We start from the raw sequence: 19,943 nt of genomic DNA on the forward strand, positions 1-19,943 counted from the left end.
GACTGTTTCTGCTTTTAAATTGTATCTACAGGACTTAGTACAAGACCAATATGTGATACCAAATATTTAATAAATACTAAATTGATTGACCAAAACAAACAAAAAACCCACTGAGACGATATCCATTCATAATCTAGTAGGAAACTACCCTCTAAGTCACCAAAATAAATGGTACACAACTGTCAAAAGTCCAAAGACTGGGCCAGCTGTATTCAGTTTGGACTTTGAATATTTCTTTCTTGCTGTTGGGGATGATATTTTAAGTTTTCTCCATGTACATGTGCCACATAGAATTTCCAATTTTTTTCTCTACCTGTAGGCTCCTGATTAATTTTACTCTGCTTTTTGATTTTTGTTTTTGTTTTGTTTTGTTTTGATTGCAAGGAGTCTAATGGGGCCAAGAAATAGCCAGCCAAGCATATGTTGTTTTAAAGACAAGATTGTGGAATCGCATAACAGAATTTGAATTTCACAGTCCAAAAGATAGTTCCATGAAAATGTGTCAAATACAACATACCACCTTGTGTTTTCTTGAAAATTTCTTTTGAAGAGGAAAAACTACTTGCCAAAAGCAGCTCATTCCACTTATTAACAGCTATAACTATTTTTAATAATAGTTTACACAGATACTTTTTTTTCAATATTTATCCTTGCAAAACCTTGTGTTTCAAAATTTTCTCCCTCCTTTTCTCCCATTTTCTTCCGTAAACAGCAAGTAATCCAATATATGTTAAAAACATGTCCAGTTCTTTTATATATTTTTCCATAATATCATGCTGCGCAAGAAAAATGAGATCAAAAAGGAAGAAAATGAGAAAGAAAAAAAAAGCAAGCAAACAACAAAAAAAGGTGAAAATACTATGTTGTAATCCACATTCAGTTCACACAGTCCTCTCTCTGGATGCAGATGGCTCTTTGTAGAGGGCAGGAACTCTGGAGAAGTATACTTGAAACAAAGGTACTTACAACAAGGTGTTAACTCAGTGGAATTGATGAGATGATGGTTCTCTACATATACACTTAGTACTTAGCATGGTGATGTAATAGTTCTCTAGTTCACACATATTCAGTATGCTGTAATGATGTAATAGTAATAGGGTATTTAAGGACTGAGAGGACTAGAAATGAGGCATTCCATCTTTGACCTACCTCGTGGTGGCTGTCCTGCCTTCATCACTTCTCCACTAAGACCAAGGACTCGGGCTGATCCCGAGGACTTCCAGAAAGCTAGCCTGAACATTACATCTTCCACTAGAAGTCTATTGGAATTGCCATTGTTGAAAAGAACCATGTCCATCAGAGTTGATCATCACATAATTTTGTTGTTGAATAGCTACAACTATTGAGATGGTATAACCTGATATTAACCTTAAATTTATCCTTTTTAACTCCCACCCATTATTCCCCCCACTTAATAGTATTTTATGTCTTATGTTACATGTAAAGATAGTTTTCAGAATTCACTTTTATGAGATTTTTGAGTTCCCAATTTTTTCTCCCTTCTTCCTTTCTGCCCTCCCTGAAGACAGCCAGCAACCCAACATAGGTCATATATATGTATATATATCATATTAAATATATTTCCATATTAATTATGTTGTGAATTAGAAGAAAAGGGAAAAACCATGAGAAAAAAAAACACAACAAAAAGTGATATTAGCATGCTTCAATCTGCATTCAGACTCCATAGTTCTTTCTCTGGATGTAGTACCATCCATCATGAGTCTTTCAGAATTGTTTTAGCTTACTGTATTGATGAGAAGAACTAATCTATCATTGTTCATTATTGTACAATGTTGGTGTTACTGTGCACAATGTTCTCTCATTTAACTCAACATCATTTCATGTGAGTTTTTCCAGGTTTTTCTGAAATCAGCCAGATCAGAATTTCTTATAGCACAACAGTATTCCATTACATTCATAGATCACAACTTATTCGGCCATTCCCCAATTGAGGGGCAATCCCTCTGTTTTCAATTCTTTGCTACCACATAAAGAGCCGCTATAAATATTTTTGTACTTGTGGGTCCTTTTTTATGCTCTCTTTGGAATATAGACCTAGTAGTGGTATTGCTAGATCAAAAGACATTATGCTCTTTTTGGGGGGATTAAAATGTGATACTGTACAACAGAGATTTCCACACTCCAGAGTCTGATATGAAGCACCTTAAAATATAGTTAGGGGATAGTTAACAAAATAAAAATACAGTAGAACATAAATAATGTCAACGTGTGCTTTTCTACACCAATATGCTGTCCTCAGGGCTCCTTATGCATACTTTCTTGGCCCCATTTCTATGAGGCATTCTTCTGGGATTAGTGTTCCACATATATATATATATATATACACATAAATACATACATATTTATACATGCATATATATATATTTGTATTTGCTCTTCAAAAGGGCAACCTGCTTTTGGCTCTTGTGATACTGGTTTCCTTTCCTTAAACCTGTCCACTCTGATGCCTGTATACAAATTGTATCCCCCCCCATTAGAATGTATGCTCCTTGAGGGCAGGCACTATTCTGCTTTTCTTTGTAACCTCTGGGTTTGTCTTGATTAATTGATTTATTAACCAAAGAATCAACCAAAAAAATGAGTAGGAACAAAAAAAAAAATGTTCCTTTGAGTCATTGATGTGTTGCAGTGACAAGATCATTGACTTTGTTGCCAGAGGACCTGGGTTCAAATTCTGTCTCTGAAATTTGATACTTGTGTCACTTTGGGCAAGACACTTAACCTGTCATCTGTAAAATGGGGACTTTAAGCTAGATGACCCTTGAGGCTCCTTCTAACTATAACTTCAGGAGTCTGTAACGAGCTAAATGATTGCTGCTCCAAATTCTATGATTCTCATAAGATATAACCTCAATTGAGACCACCCAAAGCAAATGTTTGGTTTGCCATACAATTACCCAAGTAGAATTCTCCCCGTTCCGTTATGTTCTGAAATGTTACCTTCCTTGGATGAATGATACCCTATCCCTTTATTTATTTGTTTTTGCTGAGGCAATTGGGGTTAAGTGACTTGCCCAGGGTCACACAGCCAGGAAGTATTAAGTGTCTGAGGTCAAATTTGAACTCAGGTCCTCCTGAATTCAGGGCTGGTGCTCTAATCACTGCACCACCCAGCTGTCCCCACCCCATTTCTTTAAACACCATATTGTCCTTAGGTTGTCACCACATTACAAATATACACCACTAGGTGGTGCCATAATGCATAGAGTGCTAAGCCTGGAGTCCGGATGACGGTCTCTTAGCTGTATGATCCTGGGCAAGTCCCCTTCACCCTGTTTTCCCCTCATTTTCCTCATCTGTAAAATGAGCTGGAGAAGGACGCAGCAAGCTGCTCCAATAACTTGGTTGAGAAAAGCCCAGCTAGGGTCCTGGAGAGTCAGACACAATTGAAAATGACTAAACCTATCGCAGATACATGCAAGTGATGCTACGGATTATCTATCATCTGGGGCTTTGCCTTTGGTACGGACCATTGCTGTGTTGGCTTGGAGTAGTCTTGCATCGGTTCTCCTTGATTTGCTACAAATACTTGGGCTTAGCAATCAAACGTAGAACCAAGTTCTACAATGGGTAGAGTGTTGGACTTGGAATCAGGAAGATCAGAGTTTTAATTCTGCTTCAGACAGTTACTAGCTATATGACGACGCTGGAAAAAATCACTGGATCTGTCTCAGCCTCAGTTTCTGCATCTGTAAAAATGGGAATAATAGCACTTGTCTTACAGGATTGTTGTGAGGATCATACATAAAACAGTATGACCCTGAGTAGATCACGTTATAGTTGATGCAAATAGTCCAAAAAACTGTTTTTGCTCATCACTACTTTGACAGCACCAAAGTCACCGGACCATTGATTGCCAACTTCCTGTCTACAAGTTGCCTTTCAATATAGTGGTTTATTTTATAAACTTGTGTATTTAATATTGTTCTAAGAAAAGGTTCACGGTCTTTCCAAAAGACTCTATGATACCAGAAATTAAAAATTCCTGCTCAAAAAGGACAACATTAACAAGAGAGGAAAAGTCTTCTTCCTTCTAATTTATTATATATTATATATGTATGCACACATACACATATATACTTTATATAAATGTTTACACGTGTATAATAGAAAATATGGAAATAGGAGAAAATCTTGCTAGTGAAGCTTGTTCTTTTTTGATGTTGGGTTCATTTCAACAAACAGTGTGATCTATAGACGTTTTATGACTAAAAGAGGCAGACTGGCAATTTGGGATGACCTAGAAGCAAATCTGACCTCTGATATATACTGTCTGGGTGACAATGGGCAAATCTGAACATCTCTGTACCATAATCAGCCATCTGAGATTATAATCTGCCCCACAAGGACTTATCTGTAACAGTGGACAGACTTTGTTCTTTGAGAGTACCCTTAGACCAATGAAATCACGGGTGTGATCCTGCTTCCCTCTTCTGTCAGAGAGCCATCACTATTACATTGAGTTATTCTTTCTAAAACAGGTCAGTTGTGCTTGATGGGTTGCCTGACTGTGATTTCATCAGTGGCTCATTTACCCAATTGCTTTGGGTTTTGAATGGAAGCCAAGATTGTGTTTAGAAATCATAGATAGGGCAGTTAAAATTTGCTCTGTCTCATGACTCTGGCCAGCTGTCTTGCAAATGCATGCTGTGGGCCACAAAGGGGAAATGGGGAAGCATATCAATAGATCAACAGAAATCTCTCTCTCTCTCTCTCTCTCTCTCTCTCTCTCTCTCTCTCTCTCTCTCTCTCTCTCTCTCTTTTTGTCTCTCCCTCTGTCCTATCTCTTTCTCTGAATCTCTGTCTCTGCATCTCTGTCTCTTTCTCTGGAAAGATTACTCAAAACAAGCCCAAATGAAGTCAGCTCTGTAGTTTCATAATCATATATTAAAGAGAAAATGTTACCACATGTACAGAATTTTTATGGAAACTAATGGACCCTGTATGTATATACAAGCATATACACAGCACTGAAAGAGCTTCCACTTGAATTTTATCTGTTTCATGTATATGTACTGAGCTAGACCTAGGGCAGGACAATCAGGCCTTGGACCCAGGAACCTGAAATTTAGTTGGTGCTGATAGCACTTAAAATTTAGAAGGAAGGAAAGAATGTTCTATGTGCAATCAGAGGATAGCACACCCCCTCCAGCTGGGCCATTTCCTACTTGTGGGAATTTGGGTGAGTGTCTTACTTTTCTGGACTCAGCTATAAAATAAAAGGCTGTGAATAAGATGCCCTCTAAAGATTCTTTTAGATTGAAATCTGATCCTATGATACTTCAATAGTATAGAAACAAGGGGGCTTAGTGACCAGTTAGCAAGAACAATTCATTAAAATAGAAAGCTATAGAAGGTATACTCCTCCTCTCAGTGGGACACTTTCTACCTGATTGCCCTCCGACCCACTCAGGGACAGTTTCCAAGAGCAATAACTTCATAGGTGAGTGTGTGTGTGTGTGTGTGTGTTAGGGGTGGTGGCAATGGAGTGAGAGGAGAAGGGGAGGTAGTTTGGAGGGGGAGGAGTCTTTTTCTTCTTTCTTCAATTGATTTGACTTTTAACCCTACTTGCCCCCAATTGCCTTAGCAAAAAAAGAAAAAGAAAAAAAAAAAAGGAAAGAAAAGAAAAGAAAAAAAAGAAAGAAAGAAAGAAAAAGAAAAAAAAAAGAAAATAAGTTGGGCGCTAATGAGGCTGGGCACCCAAACTATTAGTTGTAGCTACAAATTTGGAAGCCCAACTTCTTCTTACTTCACAAGCTACAAACAGACACTGTATTCAGGTATTGCAGCTTAGTGGGGAATCAAAAGGCCTAAACTCCAGGTTACAATTTTGAACCAATCATAACCTCTTTGGACTTGTTTCTTTCTTTTTTTTTTTTTTTTTGAAAAATGAGAGCCTTGAACTAAGTGATTTCTAAGGATGCTTCTATCTTTAAGATTCCAAACAGGTAAATAGGACATGACATATAGTTCTGGGTTATATCTGTTTACCAGCCTCAGGTTCTTAAGGAAATGTTTTTGTAACAACTGCCTTTGGAGGTCTGGCTTTTGCCCTAACATATATGGACTGAGTTACATGTATTTTATTTATTTTAAATATTTATTTATATGTATGTTCATATATATACATAATATTAAATATAAACATTTAGATATTTATATGTGCTAATTTTAAATATTTATATATAAATATACATTTATATGTAAATACACAATATACAAAATATGAATTTATTTATATTATATGTACTCTATTTGTGTCCACCATAATGTACTGGATTATCGATGTTTGCAAAGGTGATGTGGTCTGCATTTTATAGCACACTAAATCTCTTACAGCTGGGGTCAGGGAGATTCAAAGTGACTGCATTTTCCTTTTCAAAACAAATTAAACCAAATTGAAAAAAAATAAAATGGAAAAAAAAAGGAACAGTTTCTGTAAATAGACCGTTAAAATGCAAATTTGTATACTGAACTTAAAAGAAAAAAAACCTCAACCCTCAACCCCAATAACCTCCATAGGCATGTTTCTTAGAAGGTTCCTGGAAGGGTTTCCTGGATTGAGATCCTCCAGGCTAAGCGTCAGCCAGGTCCATCTTTTCAAAAGAAAATAAACATGTTTATGAGACTGTTGGCGTGTCCAAATCTGGCTGAGATGAAGGCTTACCTTGTGGCATATTGCCCAAGTCTTTTGATGAAAGTCAGTCCTGGTGCTCTTCCTTCTTTCAGTACCACACATGTGGAGTCTACTTATTGGGTTGTTGTTGTTGTTTTTAAACTTCAAAAGCATTTATTATTATTTATTTCTAACAAAGACCTGTAGCTAAGTGTTCCAATGGATGGAGTGCCAGACCTAGAATCAGAACTCATCTTTCTGACTTAAAGTCTGGTGTCAGATACTTATCAGCCATGTGACCCAGAGCAAGTCACTTAACCCTGTCTCAGTTTTTTCATCTGTAAAATCGCTCCAGTATCTTTGCCAAGAAAATTTCAAACACGGTCATGAAGAGTTGGATGTGATAGAAAAAAACGACTAAAAAACAGACATACGCATTGTGCGAGTGCTCCCGTGTCCGTACACAGACAGACACACTAATCTGGTGTATGTAGTGCTGCTCGCATATTGCCACCACTTACATGGCTTTGAGAAGCTAACAATGCAAGGATGGAAAGGTGCCATTTGCCTGGACTCTCCATGTGTCATTGAAAAGTCATAGGCTTTTTGTGCAATATTGAAAAGCTCACTCAGCATCGAAAGCCTCCTACTCAAAGAGCTTTCTATGTGGGAGCTCTCACAGCTGGTGGTCCCTGGAGCCCAGTTACTAATAAAGGATTTTTTTCCCCTCCCTCCTCATCCAGCTCTCAGGGAGAGGAAGCATGGGACCCCGCAAGACGTCGGGGGACATGGATTCAAATCTTACCTCTGCTACTTGCTAGGCAAGTCACATTCTTGAGTTTCAGTTTCTACATCAGTGAGGGAAGAGGTAGCATTGGACTAATGGTCTTTTCCAGCTCTAGATCCATGTTCCATAACATAAGAATACCAACTCAATCACATCCAGCATCATTTCATCTTGGGGAAAGGACAGGTCGTGCTTACTGGTTAGGTTAAGGGATGGTGTCGTGAAGCTTGGTATTTTTAGGATCTGATTTTTGGAAGTAATGTTCACGCTCGGTTTGATTTCTGGAGGAAGAAAATGAAGTCTGAGGGAAAAAAATAAGGCAAGCTGCAAATATTTAAAGGGTGACTATCAGATAAAAGTAGAATGCAAGCTAACAAAGTTGCCTTATTAAAATAGTTCCTTATTTTCAAAAGCCTGGATATTTCTACCTACCAACCTTCTGGGTAGATCTCTGTGATCCAGGTTTACTGCAGTAACTATTAGCAGTAAAGTCTAACTCAGGAAATCTGTTCTTTTAAAGAGTTCCCATTAAAAGGATTTTAATAGCATGCAAATTTTATTGCACCGAATTCTGAATTGCAAATAGACAAAGGTTCGAAAGGAAAGTGTTTATGATGGCTGCCAGTGAGGATAAACAGCTGCCCACCTCTGCCAGCGCCTATGAAAATATGTTTTTAAGTTCTAAATGTGAGCCGTAAACCAGAGCTCCTTCACTTTTTAAAAATTCAATACTTAAACTGTGGGGAGAAAGGGGATCGGTGCCAGAGAAAACATTCTCATTTAATAATGTTTGAACATGGAGCTGTGATGCAGTTGGTAGCGAGGCACTGAGAAAAACCCACAACTAATCCTTCACTGCAGATGTCTGAACTCTTGACTGTCTGCCATGCTTTAAACAGCGACTTCTTTTTTCTGGGGACTCAAGACTTGAATGACCCAGTGTGGAGAGTTGAAACTCCATAAAAAAACATAAAAAAGGAAAAGAGAACTTAAGCTTCAGCTGAAGGTTTAGTAAATTGGGCCTCAGGGCTCTGGCAAATTGGGGTTTATGCTGTCCCTTCCTTGGCTTGCCCTTTCCAGATCACAAGATAGACTGGGACTTCCATGGATGAAGAAGAGGGAGAGTGAGGACTCAGACTTTCAGTTTGGTTTGATCTGATTATCTCTTTAACCACTGGTACCTCAAATAAAATAATCAAATAAAAGAGATGGGGTTTTACTATGTTACCAGTCTTGCCAGCATCATTAGCATTTATGGAGGACTTTTTTTTTGTTGTTGTTTGTCCTTCATTCTCAAAGAGGACCATGATATCAGGGAGGTGAAGCCGTGACTGGCAAGTGAATTGGATTTAAGTGAGGTGGGCTGTGCAAAGTCACCAGCCTCACTTTGTCCTCCAGAGCCATTCTGGGTCTAGTAGGCAGATATAGCTCAAGATGACTGGAGATAGCTGGATGCTATGGGAGACCTTGGCCTTTTTAAGCTTGGGTCTTTAATAGGATTTAGTCTGATTGAGGTAATTCCCATTCAGTAGTGAAGCCTAGGTAAGAATTGAGGCAAAGAATGGCCTCTTTAACCTAATTTTTTTTTTTTAAACCCAAACCTCAGGATTTCTGATCAGGATAGAAATGATTTCTATTTACATTCACTCTGTCAATCAGGGCCCAATGACCAAATAGGGCTTGGCCTGAGACCTATGATTGGCCAATCAATGAGAGTCAGAGTGATTTGGGTTTAAGGATGGTCCTTAAGAAAGAAATCTAGCTGGTAAACTCCAAGATATCTTGGAAGTTTTTAGCAATCAAAAAAAAAATTTTTTGACATTCTTTGAACAAAGGAAAGAAAAGAAGGAAAGAAGGAAGAAAAGGGGAAGTAAGGAAAGAAAGAAAAAAGGAAGGAAGGAAAAAGGCAGAAAGGAAGGAAAGAAGGAAGGAAAGAAGCAAACAAGGAAGGAAAGAAGGAAGGAAAGAAGGAAAGAAAGAAAGAAAAAGAAAAAAGGAAGAAGAAAGAAAGGAAAGGAAGGAGGAAGGGAAGAAGGGAAGAAGGGAGGAAAAAAAGGAAAGAGAAAAGGAAGGAAAGAAGGAAGGAAGGAAGGAAGGAGAAAACAAGGAAGGAAAGATGGGAAGGAGGGAGGAATGAAAAAAAGGAGGCAGAGAGGAAAGAAATGGAGGAGGGAAGGGAGGGAGGAAGGAAAGAAGAAAAAGGGAAGGAAGAAGAAAGAAAAAAGCTGTGTTTCCCAACTGCCAGTTCCAGTTGGGTCCCCAGTGGGCACTTTACTCACTGAGGTTGATGTTTGTTCTTTGTTCTCAAAGACCATGGCATCAGTGAGGTGATGCCATGACATGCAAGAGAATTGCATTTCAGTGAGGGTGGGCTGGACAAAGTCACCACTCTCACTTTCTTCTCCCGTGCCATCTAGGTCCAGACTTTTCTCATTAAAAAGGTCTATTCAAACACCATTTTCCATATTTAAATTCCACAAAACATGGACCAGGGAGTTACTTTGGGTAAAACCTATTGGGTAGAATAATGAAAACCCCATCCCAGCTTCAAGTAATTTATGAGTTAAACATGTGATCTCATGTGTCTCCTTTTCATATTATATTTATGAAAATTATAGAGTAAGTGATTTGGCCTTTGTTATCTGGCAGGGAGGGGAACAGATCCCAGATTTTCTAACACCTGCGGTCAGTGTTATATTCACCTCTGCCAGGGTGAATTCTTCCTGCTTTTGACTGTTTATGGAAATCCAATTCTATTGGAAACAGAGGTCTTTGAATTTAAAAAAATACAAGATGTTGAAATACAAAGGTACTTTCCCCCCCTTTCATTTGTTATGCTATTTCTGTAGTTTTTATTTGGATAATCACCGTTACTTAGTAACTCAATGGCATTTGTCATGGAACATGGCAGATTTAGTAGAATAGAAATTATATCTTCATAATATGGGTTTTACTTAGGATCTTATTGAGAGGAAAGAGCTTATCAAGAAATATGCCAAAGTCTCCTCTTGAAAAAATGATATCCTAGACCCTCCAGAAAAGTTTTAAGTTGACTCTTTGTATCCACATTTGGGGTTTTCTTGGCAGAGACACAGAAGGAGTTAGCCATTTTCTTCTCCAGCTCATTTTATAGATGAGGAAACTGAGGCAAACAGGACTAATAGTCACATAGTTAATAAATGGCTGAGGTCAGATTTGAACTCAGGGAGATGAGGCTTTCTGACTTCAGGCCCAATGCTCTATCCATTGCACCCTTAGCCCTCTCCAGAAGGGGAGAGCAACTCTAGAAAGGTTCTTCCATAAAGAAGGTGATTTTGGAAAAATTTCAGTTCAACTCAATAAACATTTATCAACTATCTATTATTTTCTATGTTCCAGACTAACTTTGATAGATATAGCTAAATAGTGATATCTTGTGATAATGTCTTTGTATATTAATTATTTACTAGATTTGAAATCAAAAGACATGAGTATGAACCCGTTATTCCACTTACTTGATGTGTGATTTGGGGTCATTTCCTTGACTTCTCAGAATCTCAGTTTCCTCCTTTGTAAAATGGGATTGATGATAGTAATATTATTAAAATTCTGTTGTTGTGAGAATCAAATGAGATAATGTATGTAGAGACCTTTATAAACTTTATAAAGCCATAAAAATGTAAGCTAACCTTATTATCATTGTCTGATACATGAATTGAAACTATGTTTGGTTCTGACTGCTAATTCCTAGACTGAGAAATGTTTACAAGTTTCACTGGTAGGTCTTAGACAGAGGCAAAGAGAAAACAAGGGAAAAGAAAAAAGAAAAGAGAGGAAGTAAGGAATAGAAGAGGGAGATAAAATGAAGAAAGAAGAAAAGGAAAAGGAAAAAAGGTGCATTTCATGCAGCACTGTGCTATCAGTAATAGTCTCTAGTGTTGTTTTGTCACAATGGGTCCAAAGGTCTAACATGGAGAGTCCTTTATAATAAAGAAATAGTGACCAATTTCATGTTGGTTCACTGGTTTTAATGATCTTTGATCTTTTAGTTGGTTCTTAGACCCAAATTTTGGCTCAAGGAATTTATGCTAATAAATCTGATCTTTGCAGAGAAGAGTAGATCTGTGCTCTCCTGAAGAAATGACTTTGAACAATATATGTAATTTACTTCAAAATTCTACATTAGTCACCATGTAGATACTCTCTCCTCCATTTTGTCTTAATATTTATATTGACCACCAAGTTTCTCTCCCCTCCCCATGTACCCAAATATTAGTTTTATTTTCTAAAACAATATACAATAAAGAACTGCCTGTGGGTTTTTTTTTTAAAGATATATGCAAGGATTCATTTAAGTCTTCAGCTGTGTGCTGATGTCCTACTGCCAATCCTTTCTGAATAAATTCAGTATTTATTGATCTTAAGAGCATCTCTTTTATTCACTAGAGCTTAATATGATGGTTGAAGTCTAGCAATGGACCATTAACGGCACCATTTTTTAAGCCATCTTTTTTTTTTTCTTCTTTATTTGGAAGGTCTCTGAAGCTTTGTACTAATGAAACCTTAAGCCATTTATATTTTCCTTTACATAAAGCACCACATATGTTCATTTCCCAAGACTGCAGATTTTAGCCATTCCCATCCTTCATGAACTTGTGAATTTCAAACATTAGTGGAGATAAGCCAAATCAAATAAAAGCTTAAATACCAATGGTTTTGTATTTATTTTGCAGTATATTTCCACACAGATGAGACATAGTATGTACTTTTCAGTTACGTGGTCACATTATTCATTAAATGGGTTAGTGTAAATTCAGTATTTTTCAGCTACTGCTTAAAAAATAGTCTACAATGGCAATTCTAATGTTGAGACAGAGGTTATTTTGCATTCTTGAATTCACTGAAAGCATAAAGGTTACTTTGAAGTATATTAGGGAAAAATATTTACAAATTTGTACAGTTTCCAGTTTTTATTATTTTGTTTTGTTTTTGCTTTGGCTATACCCATCCAGCAAAACTAGACTTCATTCCCATCGTTCCAAATTTGTTCTCATTTATAGTTTTCCAGCTGGGCTCTTAGGTTTATCTACTGATGGTGACTAAATAGATTCCACAGAGGGAGGATATGCTAGATTGTCCTTGTAATTTATCTGATCAGCTAACTGATCTATTGTTCTCTTTACAAAGCTTGCACCCCAAAGAGCTGATCTAGTAAAAGTGTAGACAAGTTTCAAATGTTTCTTTTTAAAAATGTTTTAAGCAAAATGCTAAAAGTTGATTTTGCAACTCCATAAAGGAGCCCGGTGTTATAGGAAATCTTGACTCCTTTATCCACTCTTTTCCTCCCTCCACCCCCACACCCCAACCATTTACCATTGAAAGTTATTTCTAATTAGGTTATTCATGTTGGAAAAGGCTGATGGGTTTATTGGCCACAGTGGCAACAATCTGTTGTAAAGGACAAGCATGGTTTTTAGGCAGCTCCCCCATGCTGCCACTAATGCATGTGCTGGTTTCTTGTGAAACAAAACAAATAGGTTTTAGAAAGAGAGAAGAAAATGTCTTTTATGTACATCTGCTTCATCATCTGATCTCTCTCGTGTCTATATTTGAATTCATTTCTTCTTTGCCAGAAATATTGCGCTTCCCAAAAGATGCCTGGTTTAGTGTTTCAGAATGGGCTATGGAAAGCAAGACCAAAGTACCTGGTTGGGTAGAGCTCCCAATTGTGGCCGTTTCAAAATCCTCAGCCTCTCTGCTATAAGGAAGCAGCCACCCTGGCTACCTTCCTTCCTTCCCCCTTTACATTTCCCCTGCTTTTTTTCATAAGTCTGTCTCCCAGATTCAGGGTAAAGAAGTGCCTCTGTGGCAAGGAGTGCCAGTGACTGGTTTCTACCATCCCTTTCAAGGAGACAGAGATGGCACTGAGCTCTTGCATCCAAGAACAACCAGGTCATTGCTCTGCAAAGAAAGTTGAGCTGATTAGCTTGTAGCTGACACCACAAAATACAGAATAGAGTCAAGTCTTTGTCTCAGGGTCAGGAAGGGTACTCTCCTTCACATTCACACCCCTGAAAGTCTCGAAAACTCCTTTGCTTTGCAATTTTTAGATATGCCATCCCAGAGCCAAAGGCTCCAAATTGAGCTAATTTATTCTCTCTGGGCAACACCACAAAATAATAAGGCAATGGCATGATCAATCTTTCCAGGCCCCTATTTGGCAATAAGATATCCAGATCTTAGATAACACGGGCCTCAAAATTCTGGCTCATTAATGTCATCTATCTCATCAATTTGAAAGATGGGGCCAATTACTTTTTTTTTCTTTTTAAAGAAAGACAGGATGATCAATCCAAACAGGGATGTTTTCCTTCAATTTGGGAACGAGGACAAAAACAGAGGCTTTTTATTGGTGAAAAACGTCACAGGAAAGATAATAATAGCATTGCCAGCCAGGATTTGCTTTCTCCTTTGCATCTGCTGAAAGCAATAGAGAAGTAGAAGATGGAGCATCTTAAGTTCTGCTGTTCACTGTGGAGTTCCTCAGGGTCTTTGAAAGGAACATCAAAATGTCAGTTTAGTCAGGTGTTCTTTTGGGTGAGTCAGCCATTTTCCTTGCCCCACCCAAGGCACACCCGACAGAACTGTCCCGGTTCACAGGTGAGTTTAATGGTCCTTTCCACCAGCTTCTGAAGGGCCAAGTGCCTCGATGGCAGTTAGACCTTCTGCATCTCAATCTGCTGGTGATAGTGCCGTGTCTGACCTTTGCCGTTCAGCTTATACACCGAGCTCTTCTGCTGTCGCCGTCTGTAGCACCACACGGCGCTGATCACCACCAGCAGCAGCAGCAGACACAGGACGATTACTATGACGGCAATCACCGGACCTTTGCTGACACTTGAGCAATCCTCGCCCACACAAGACTCGGTGGTTGGAAGAGGCTCTTCTTTTACACTTGAAGTGGGAAGCTCCTGCTCCATGAATCTCTCAGAGGGCACGTCTGGGAAGCTCTCATGGGTGCTCATCACGGTGGTCGGGGCGGGAGGGGGCGTGGTAGCCTCTCTCTCAGCATCTCTGGGTGATGGGATGTGGTCCAGGGGCTGGGAATCTGCTATCGTCATCGTCCCCGGGGTCGAGTTGGCGAGGTCATAGAGTAAGGTGGACACCGGAGATTCATCCGTTGCAAATCCCCAAGGCACGGTGGACTCATATGTGACCATATCGCTTACTCCTTTGCTGGGACTCACATTCTCAGGGGCAGTGGTAGGTGTGAAGGTCACTGGGCCATAGTCCAATGTTCTCATCAGAGTGATGGTTATGTCTTCACCTATAGTGAACATGGTATTGCTGGATTTTTTTACTTCTACGTGGTTGGGCTGGTCAGTCATAAGCAGAATGCTTTCATCCAGACCCACTGAGCCATCTCCTTTGTCCCCTTCATCTTCCTCTTCTTCCTCTCTTGTCCCATCGGTGACGGGGTAGCCATCCAACCAGGATTCATCACTACTGCTCACAATGTGCTCCCCAACTTTGGTATCATTTCTGACCAAGGTTGGGCCAATGGGGAAGTCAGCACTGTCATAGATCATTTTGGTACCCGGCTCGTGGTGTCTGGATTTCACTCCAATATGGTTATCGCCATCGGAAAAATGCTTCTGGGCCTTCTCCTCCATCATTTCCTTCTCCAACTCAGGCTCATGAAAACCCTCAGCTGGAAACCAAAACAAATGTTTCTGGCTCAACAAAGAGATGGGAGATTCTGTGGGAGCTCTGCCTTCTCCTCCAGGCAGGCCCCTCGTCTTTATGTCTTTGTTGCCAGCCATGCTTTCTCTTCCTAGAGAAACAGAGATGGAATAACCCTGTTTTAGTTTATCGGAGGCTTCCTCCTGGCTCCCGCTCTCCTTCTTTTCCTCCTTATTTTGATCCTTCTTGTGATCTGTGAATGGCACTGATCGATCATCGGGGAAATTCTCTTCATAGTCAATATGTGTCTCAGCTTCATCTAGGAAAAAAAAGAAGGGGGCATTAAGTGACATTAAACACCAGCTTTCCTGTCAGGTTATGAGCTTCTTGGGAGCAGGGACTGGCTTTTGCCTCTTTTTGTTATCTTCAGTGCTTAGTTCAGTGCCTGGAACACAATAGGTGTTTAATAAATGCTTATTAGTTGATTGACCTGTCAAGGACATTACCAAAGCAAGCTAAGCTTGCAGTATACTTCCTTTTTAAGAATTACAAATAGTACAGAGAATGTAAGCATGCCCTAATAGCTGGGCTGTTATTGACCAAGCTCCCCATTACATTGACAAAAGAGAGACTCAACATGTGGTGCTTGGGCTATGGTTGGCTCATGGAGTAAGATAACACACTGTGGAAGGTTTGCTTAAAACATGACTGACTAGGCTGCTCTTCGGAGATACAGGTTGGATTTATTGATAATATTGTGAGGTTTCCAGTCAAAGAATTGGACTCCCAGCTCTGTCATGTGCTACGTGTCTGACAATGCTCAATCATTGGGATTCGCAATAAGGGAATCACTCACTCTCTGGGCTCAGTTTCTTCCTTTGTAAAATGAGGGGATTAGATTAAATGATCCTTAAGCTTCCTCCAGCTCTGTGCTTCCTCTATGCTTCTAGGATCAGCATTTGCAAAATACCTTATGAACTTTAACTTCATTTGAACCTCACAGCAAACTCCATTTAGATTCTACCAATATTATTATACCCATCTACAGATAAGACAATTAAAATTCATTGTCAACAGTCTTCCTGACTCTACATTCAGAATTTGTGGAGGTGATGTGATGGCAAATGCCATTCACAGCCAGAGATAGAACTCTAAAGACAATGTGGATCAAGGCTTTTTTGTTGTTGTTTGTTTGCTTGTTTTTTTTTTTTTCTCTCATGGTTTTTCCCCTTTTGATCTGATTTTTCTTGTGCAGTATGATGCATTAGTTTTGTTTGTACAAAAACTTTTTAATCTGATATAATCAAAATTTTTATTTTGTGGCCAATAGTGATCTCTAGTCTTCTTTGGTCCTCTTCACAGGTCTGAGGGGTAAACTATCCTATGCTTGTGCAGTATGATGAATATGAAAATAATATGTAGAAGAATTGCACGTGTTTAACCTATATCAGATTGCTTGTTGTCTTGGAGAAGAAGGAGGAGGAAAGAGGGAGAAAAATTTGGAACACAAGATTTTGCAAAGGTGAATGTTGAAAACTATCTTTACATGTATTTGGAAAGATAAAATAGTATTTAAAAACAGTTTGTGAAGATGGTCCCTTGTTTCCTTTCCTTTTATTACTAGGCCTCAACCCAAGTGACAAGGGCCCAGAATTAGCAAGGTATAATCTAGTAATTGTCATTGTTAGGTTTAGAGCAAGTGGGAAAAGACTTTTGAGAGGCCTTCTGCCTCTCAAAGTAGCGACCAAGGGGGTAACATTCAAATATAGAGAACATAAAAACCAGATCTATGGCTACCCCATCATGGAGCAAATCCTAACTGCATAGGTCTCCAAGGGGATGTCAAGAATGAGAATGATCTGGAACTGAGACTCTACTTGGAGGCAGACTAGCCCATGGAGGGGAGGAGATGGAGCTCCATTCTATTCTATTCCTGGCATCAATGTAGACAGAAAAGTACTTCTGTCCAAGAGTATGATTCAAATCAATGCTCATTTATTCAGTCCCTATGCTGAACAAAGCTTGGTGCTAGTGGCAGAAATTTAAAAATAAAAACCCAAACCCCCCTTACTTTCAAGGATTGTATATTCTAGTGGGAAGGAATTCAACATTATAAATAATAAATAAAAGATAATACAAGGAGGATGCATTGGAAGAGAATGCTTTATGAAAACCTTCTAAAAATGGTATCTTAGCTGAACATGGTGGGTACTCTGAGAATTGGTCATGGGCAGAAAGTGTATTCTACATAAAGGGAATATCTAGGTGCAAAGTATGGAAATGATCGATGGAAAGCTAAGCTAAGGAGACGGCTAGAAGCGTGTTTAGATGAAACATGAAGTCCATGAAGGGGAATACTATGAAAAAAGTTCAGAGAGGAAAGTTTTGTTCTTTGATTGTTTTCAGTCATGTCAGATTCTTCATGTCCCCATTTGGAGTTTTCTCGGCAAAGATAATAGAGTGGGTGGCGTTTCTTTCTCCAGCTCATTTTTACAGATGAGGAAACTGAGGCAAACAGAGTTCAGTGACTTCTCCTGGATCACACAGCTACTGAGTGTCTGAAGCCAGATTTGAACTCAGGAGGATGAGTCAGGCTGCGTGCTCCAGTCATTATGGCATCACCTCTGCTTAGAGAGAAAGGTAACAGCCAGATTATGAACAGTTTCAAACAGTGACAAAAAGACTACTGAAAACTGTTTATCTTAACCTAGAAACAGAGGAGGATCATTAAATTAATTTTTTTTGTTCTTTCATTTATCTACAAGGCAGTTGGAGTTAAGTGACTGGCTCAGAGTCACACAGCTAGTGTCAAATGTCTGAGATCACATCTGAACTCAGGTCATCCCGATTCCAGTGCTCTAGCCACCCCTAACAACTGAATGTTAGAAGATGTTTTGGAGAGGGGGAAGACTGAAGAATTAGAGGATGTATTATTAGTCGAGATAAAGGAGAATTGAGTAGCATCCATTTGACTGGAGAGAAAGGATTCAAAGGTGATTTCATGTTGTGGAGTTGAACATTAGTTCCTTGAGGATAAGGAGTGTTTTGTTTTTATCTTTAGAATGCCAGCATCCAGCACTCTTGCACATAGTTTGTTACTGAATTGTGCAGCTAGAATCTACAAGAAGACTCAGTGATGACTCAGAAGTTAAAACCTGGATGCTTGGGAGAATGGTGGTACCTACAACAGAATCATGAAGACGAAGAATAATTTCTGTTGATTACATTCGAGGTTGCCTGCCATTTTCCCATTTTGGCGTCTATTGTTGGTTTTGCATTTTAGCAAGTGAGAAATTTATGTCATGTTAAATTAAGATGATTCCTGAATACATGAATGCCTTATGAAATCTCCCATTAGATTTTAGTCTTTGATGCTGGGGACTGTATGAAGTTTTTTCTCTGTTTTTCTACAACAGTGTCTTGGATGTACTTAATGCTTTAAAAAAGATTATTGAATTGAAACTCACTGAGCTATACCCAAAGATTCAATGAGTTCGCTGTTTTACTATGAAATCAAATTCACTAAGTTTTACTTGGTTCCCATTCTCATTCATTCATTCGACAGTTTTTTTGGGAGGTTCTAATATGGGCTAGGTTCTGGGAGAGATATGACATTTAGGTTAAGATATGGTCCCATCTGTGTGGAATAACTTCCACACAGTGAAAGGGGGAAGGAATAGGGGAGAAACAAAATGTAATTGTGCATAAATATAGTATTATGTATTGAGTGCATTTGGTTCCATGAAGTTAAGGGGGAAAAACTACTCTCAGCTGAAGAGATTGATGGAAGCTTCATGGAATTGATGACTTTTGACATGGGAATTGATAAAGCATTCAGGCATCATCTTAGTTTCAATGAGACACAAATTTCTTATTTGCTTAGTTGTAAAATCCAATACATAATAGGATGGGAAGATGGCAGCTACAGCAAACACATTGTTTCTGCTCAACTTCAAATATAACAACAGAGATGCTGGCTGCCTTCATCTAAACATCCTGTGAATCAAGGCTACTCTTTGTTCAGGCAAATTTCTGAGGATTGGGGATTTAAAACAAACAAAACCAAAAATCCAAATAAATTTAGGATCTCTTTGAGAACAGTGTTACCCTTATCTCACCACCCCAGGCCCTCTCCTCAACCTTTTTTATTGTTTAGTCATTTTTCAGTTGAATCTGACTCTTTGTGACCCATTTGGAGTTTTTTTGGCAAAGATACTAGAGTGGTTTGCCATTTTCTTCTCCAGTTCATTTGGCAGAAGAGGAAACTGAGGCAAACAGAGTTAGGCGATTTGCCCAGGGTCACACAGTTAGTAAGTGTCTGAAGCCAGATTCGAACTCTTCTTAACTCCAGTGTTGGTAGTGGGTCTACCCAGCTGCTCCATTCTTTGTTCTTAGAGGGGATTTCTCCTGGAAAGACCCAAGGATTAAAGCAAGGAGAGTTCTATCTATTCATTGTAATCTCTTGCTTCTCTCAGGAATCACAGGGCGAACAGCCAGATCTTCCTACTGGGTGTAAAGTAAGCTACAAAGTTTTATCTGGAATTTCCAGCAGACATCTTGCTTAGGTCTTGTTCACTGTAGACAATGAGATAATGGAGTGAGTTGGCTGTGAGATAGCCCAAGGCCCTTCTGTGTTTGAACAGTCCATGGTAGCCACATTTATGTGTGCAGGAGTTGTTAGCTTTGGTGGGGGGAGGAACTGTATGAAAGCATCCATTCAACTCTCAGAACATCAAAGGCGTCCCTTTCCCCATCTCTATCAGAATGCCCTGGCTGACTGGCAATGTTCTGCCTTCCTGTCCCTGCTCTGTAAACTAGAGAAAGGCACTGTTGGTCACTGGATAGTCATGTGGC

At 39.1% G+C, this 19,943-nt stretch overlaps 1 protein-coding gene across 1 annotated transcript in view; it reads right to left on the minus strand.

Moving 5' to 3' along the window:
• Positions 1-12,106: 12,106 nt before the first annotated feature.
• SUSD5 (sushi domain containing 5) overlaps positions 12,107-19,943 on the minus strand; it is a 105,062-nt gene continuing 97,225 nt past the window's right edge. Inside the window, exon 5 of the mRNA XM_052001559.1 lies at positions 12,107-15,408. Coding sequence (XP_051857519.1) covers positions 14,123-15,408 — 1,286 coding nt within the window. The 3' untranslated portion in view covers positions 12,107-14,122. The remainder of the gene's footprint in view (positions 15,409-19,943) is intronic.

Source organism: Antechinus flavipes, chromosome 5 (assembly GCF_016432865.1).
Source record: "Antechinus flavipes isolate AdamAnt ecotype Samford, QLD, Australia chromosome 5, AdamAnt_v2, whole genome shotgun sequence".
NCBI lineage: Eukaryota > Metazoa > Chordata > Mammalia > Dasyuromorphia > Dasyuridae > Antechinus > Antechinus flavipes.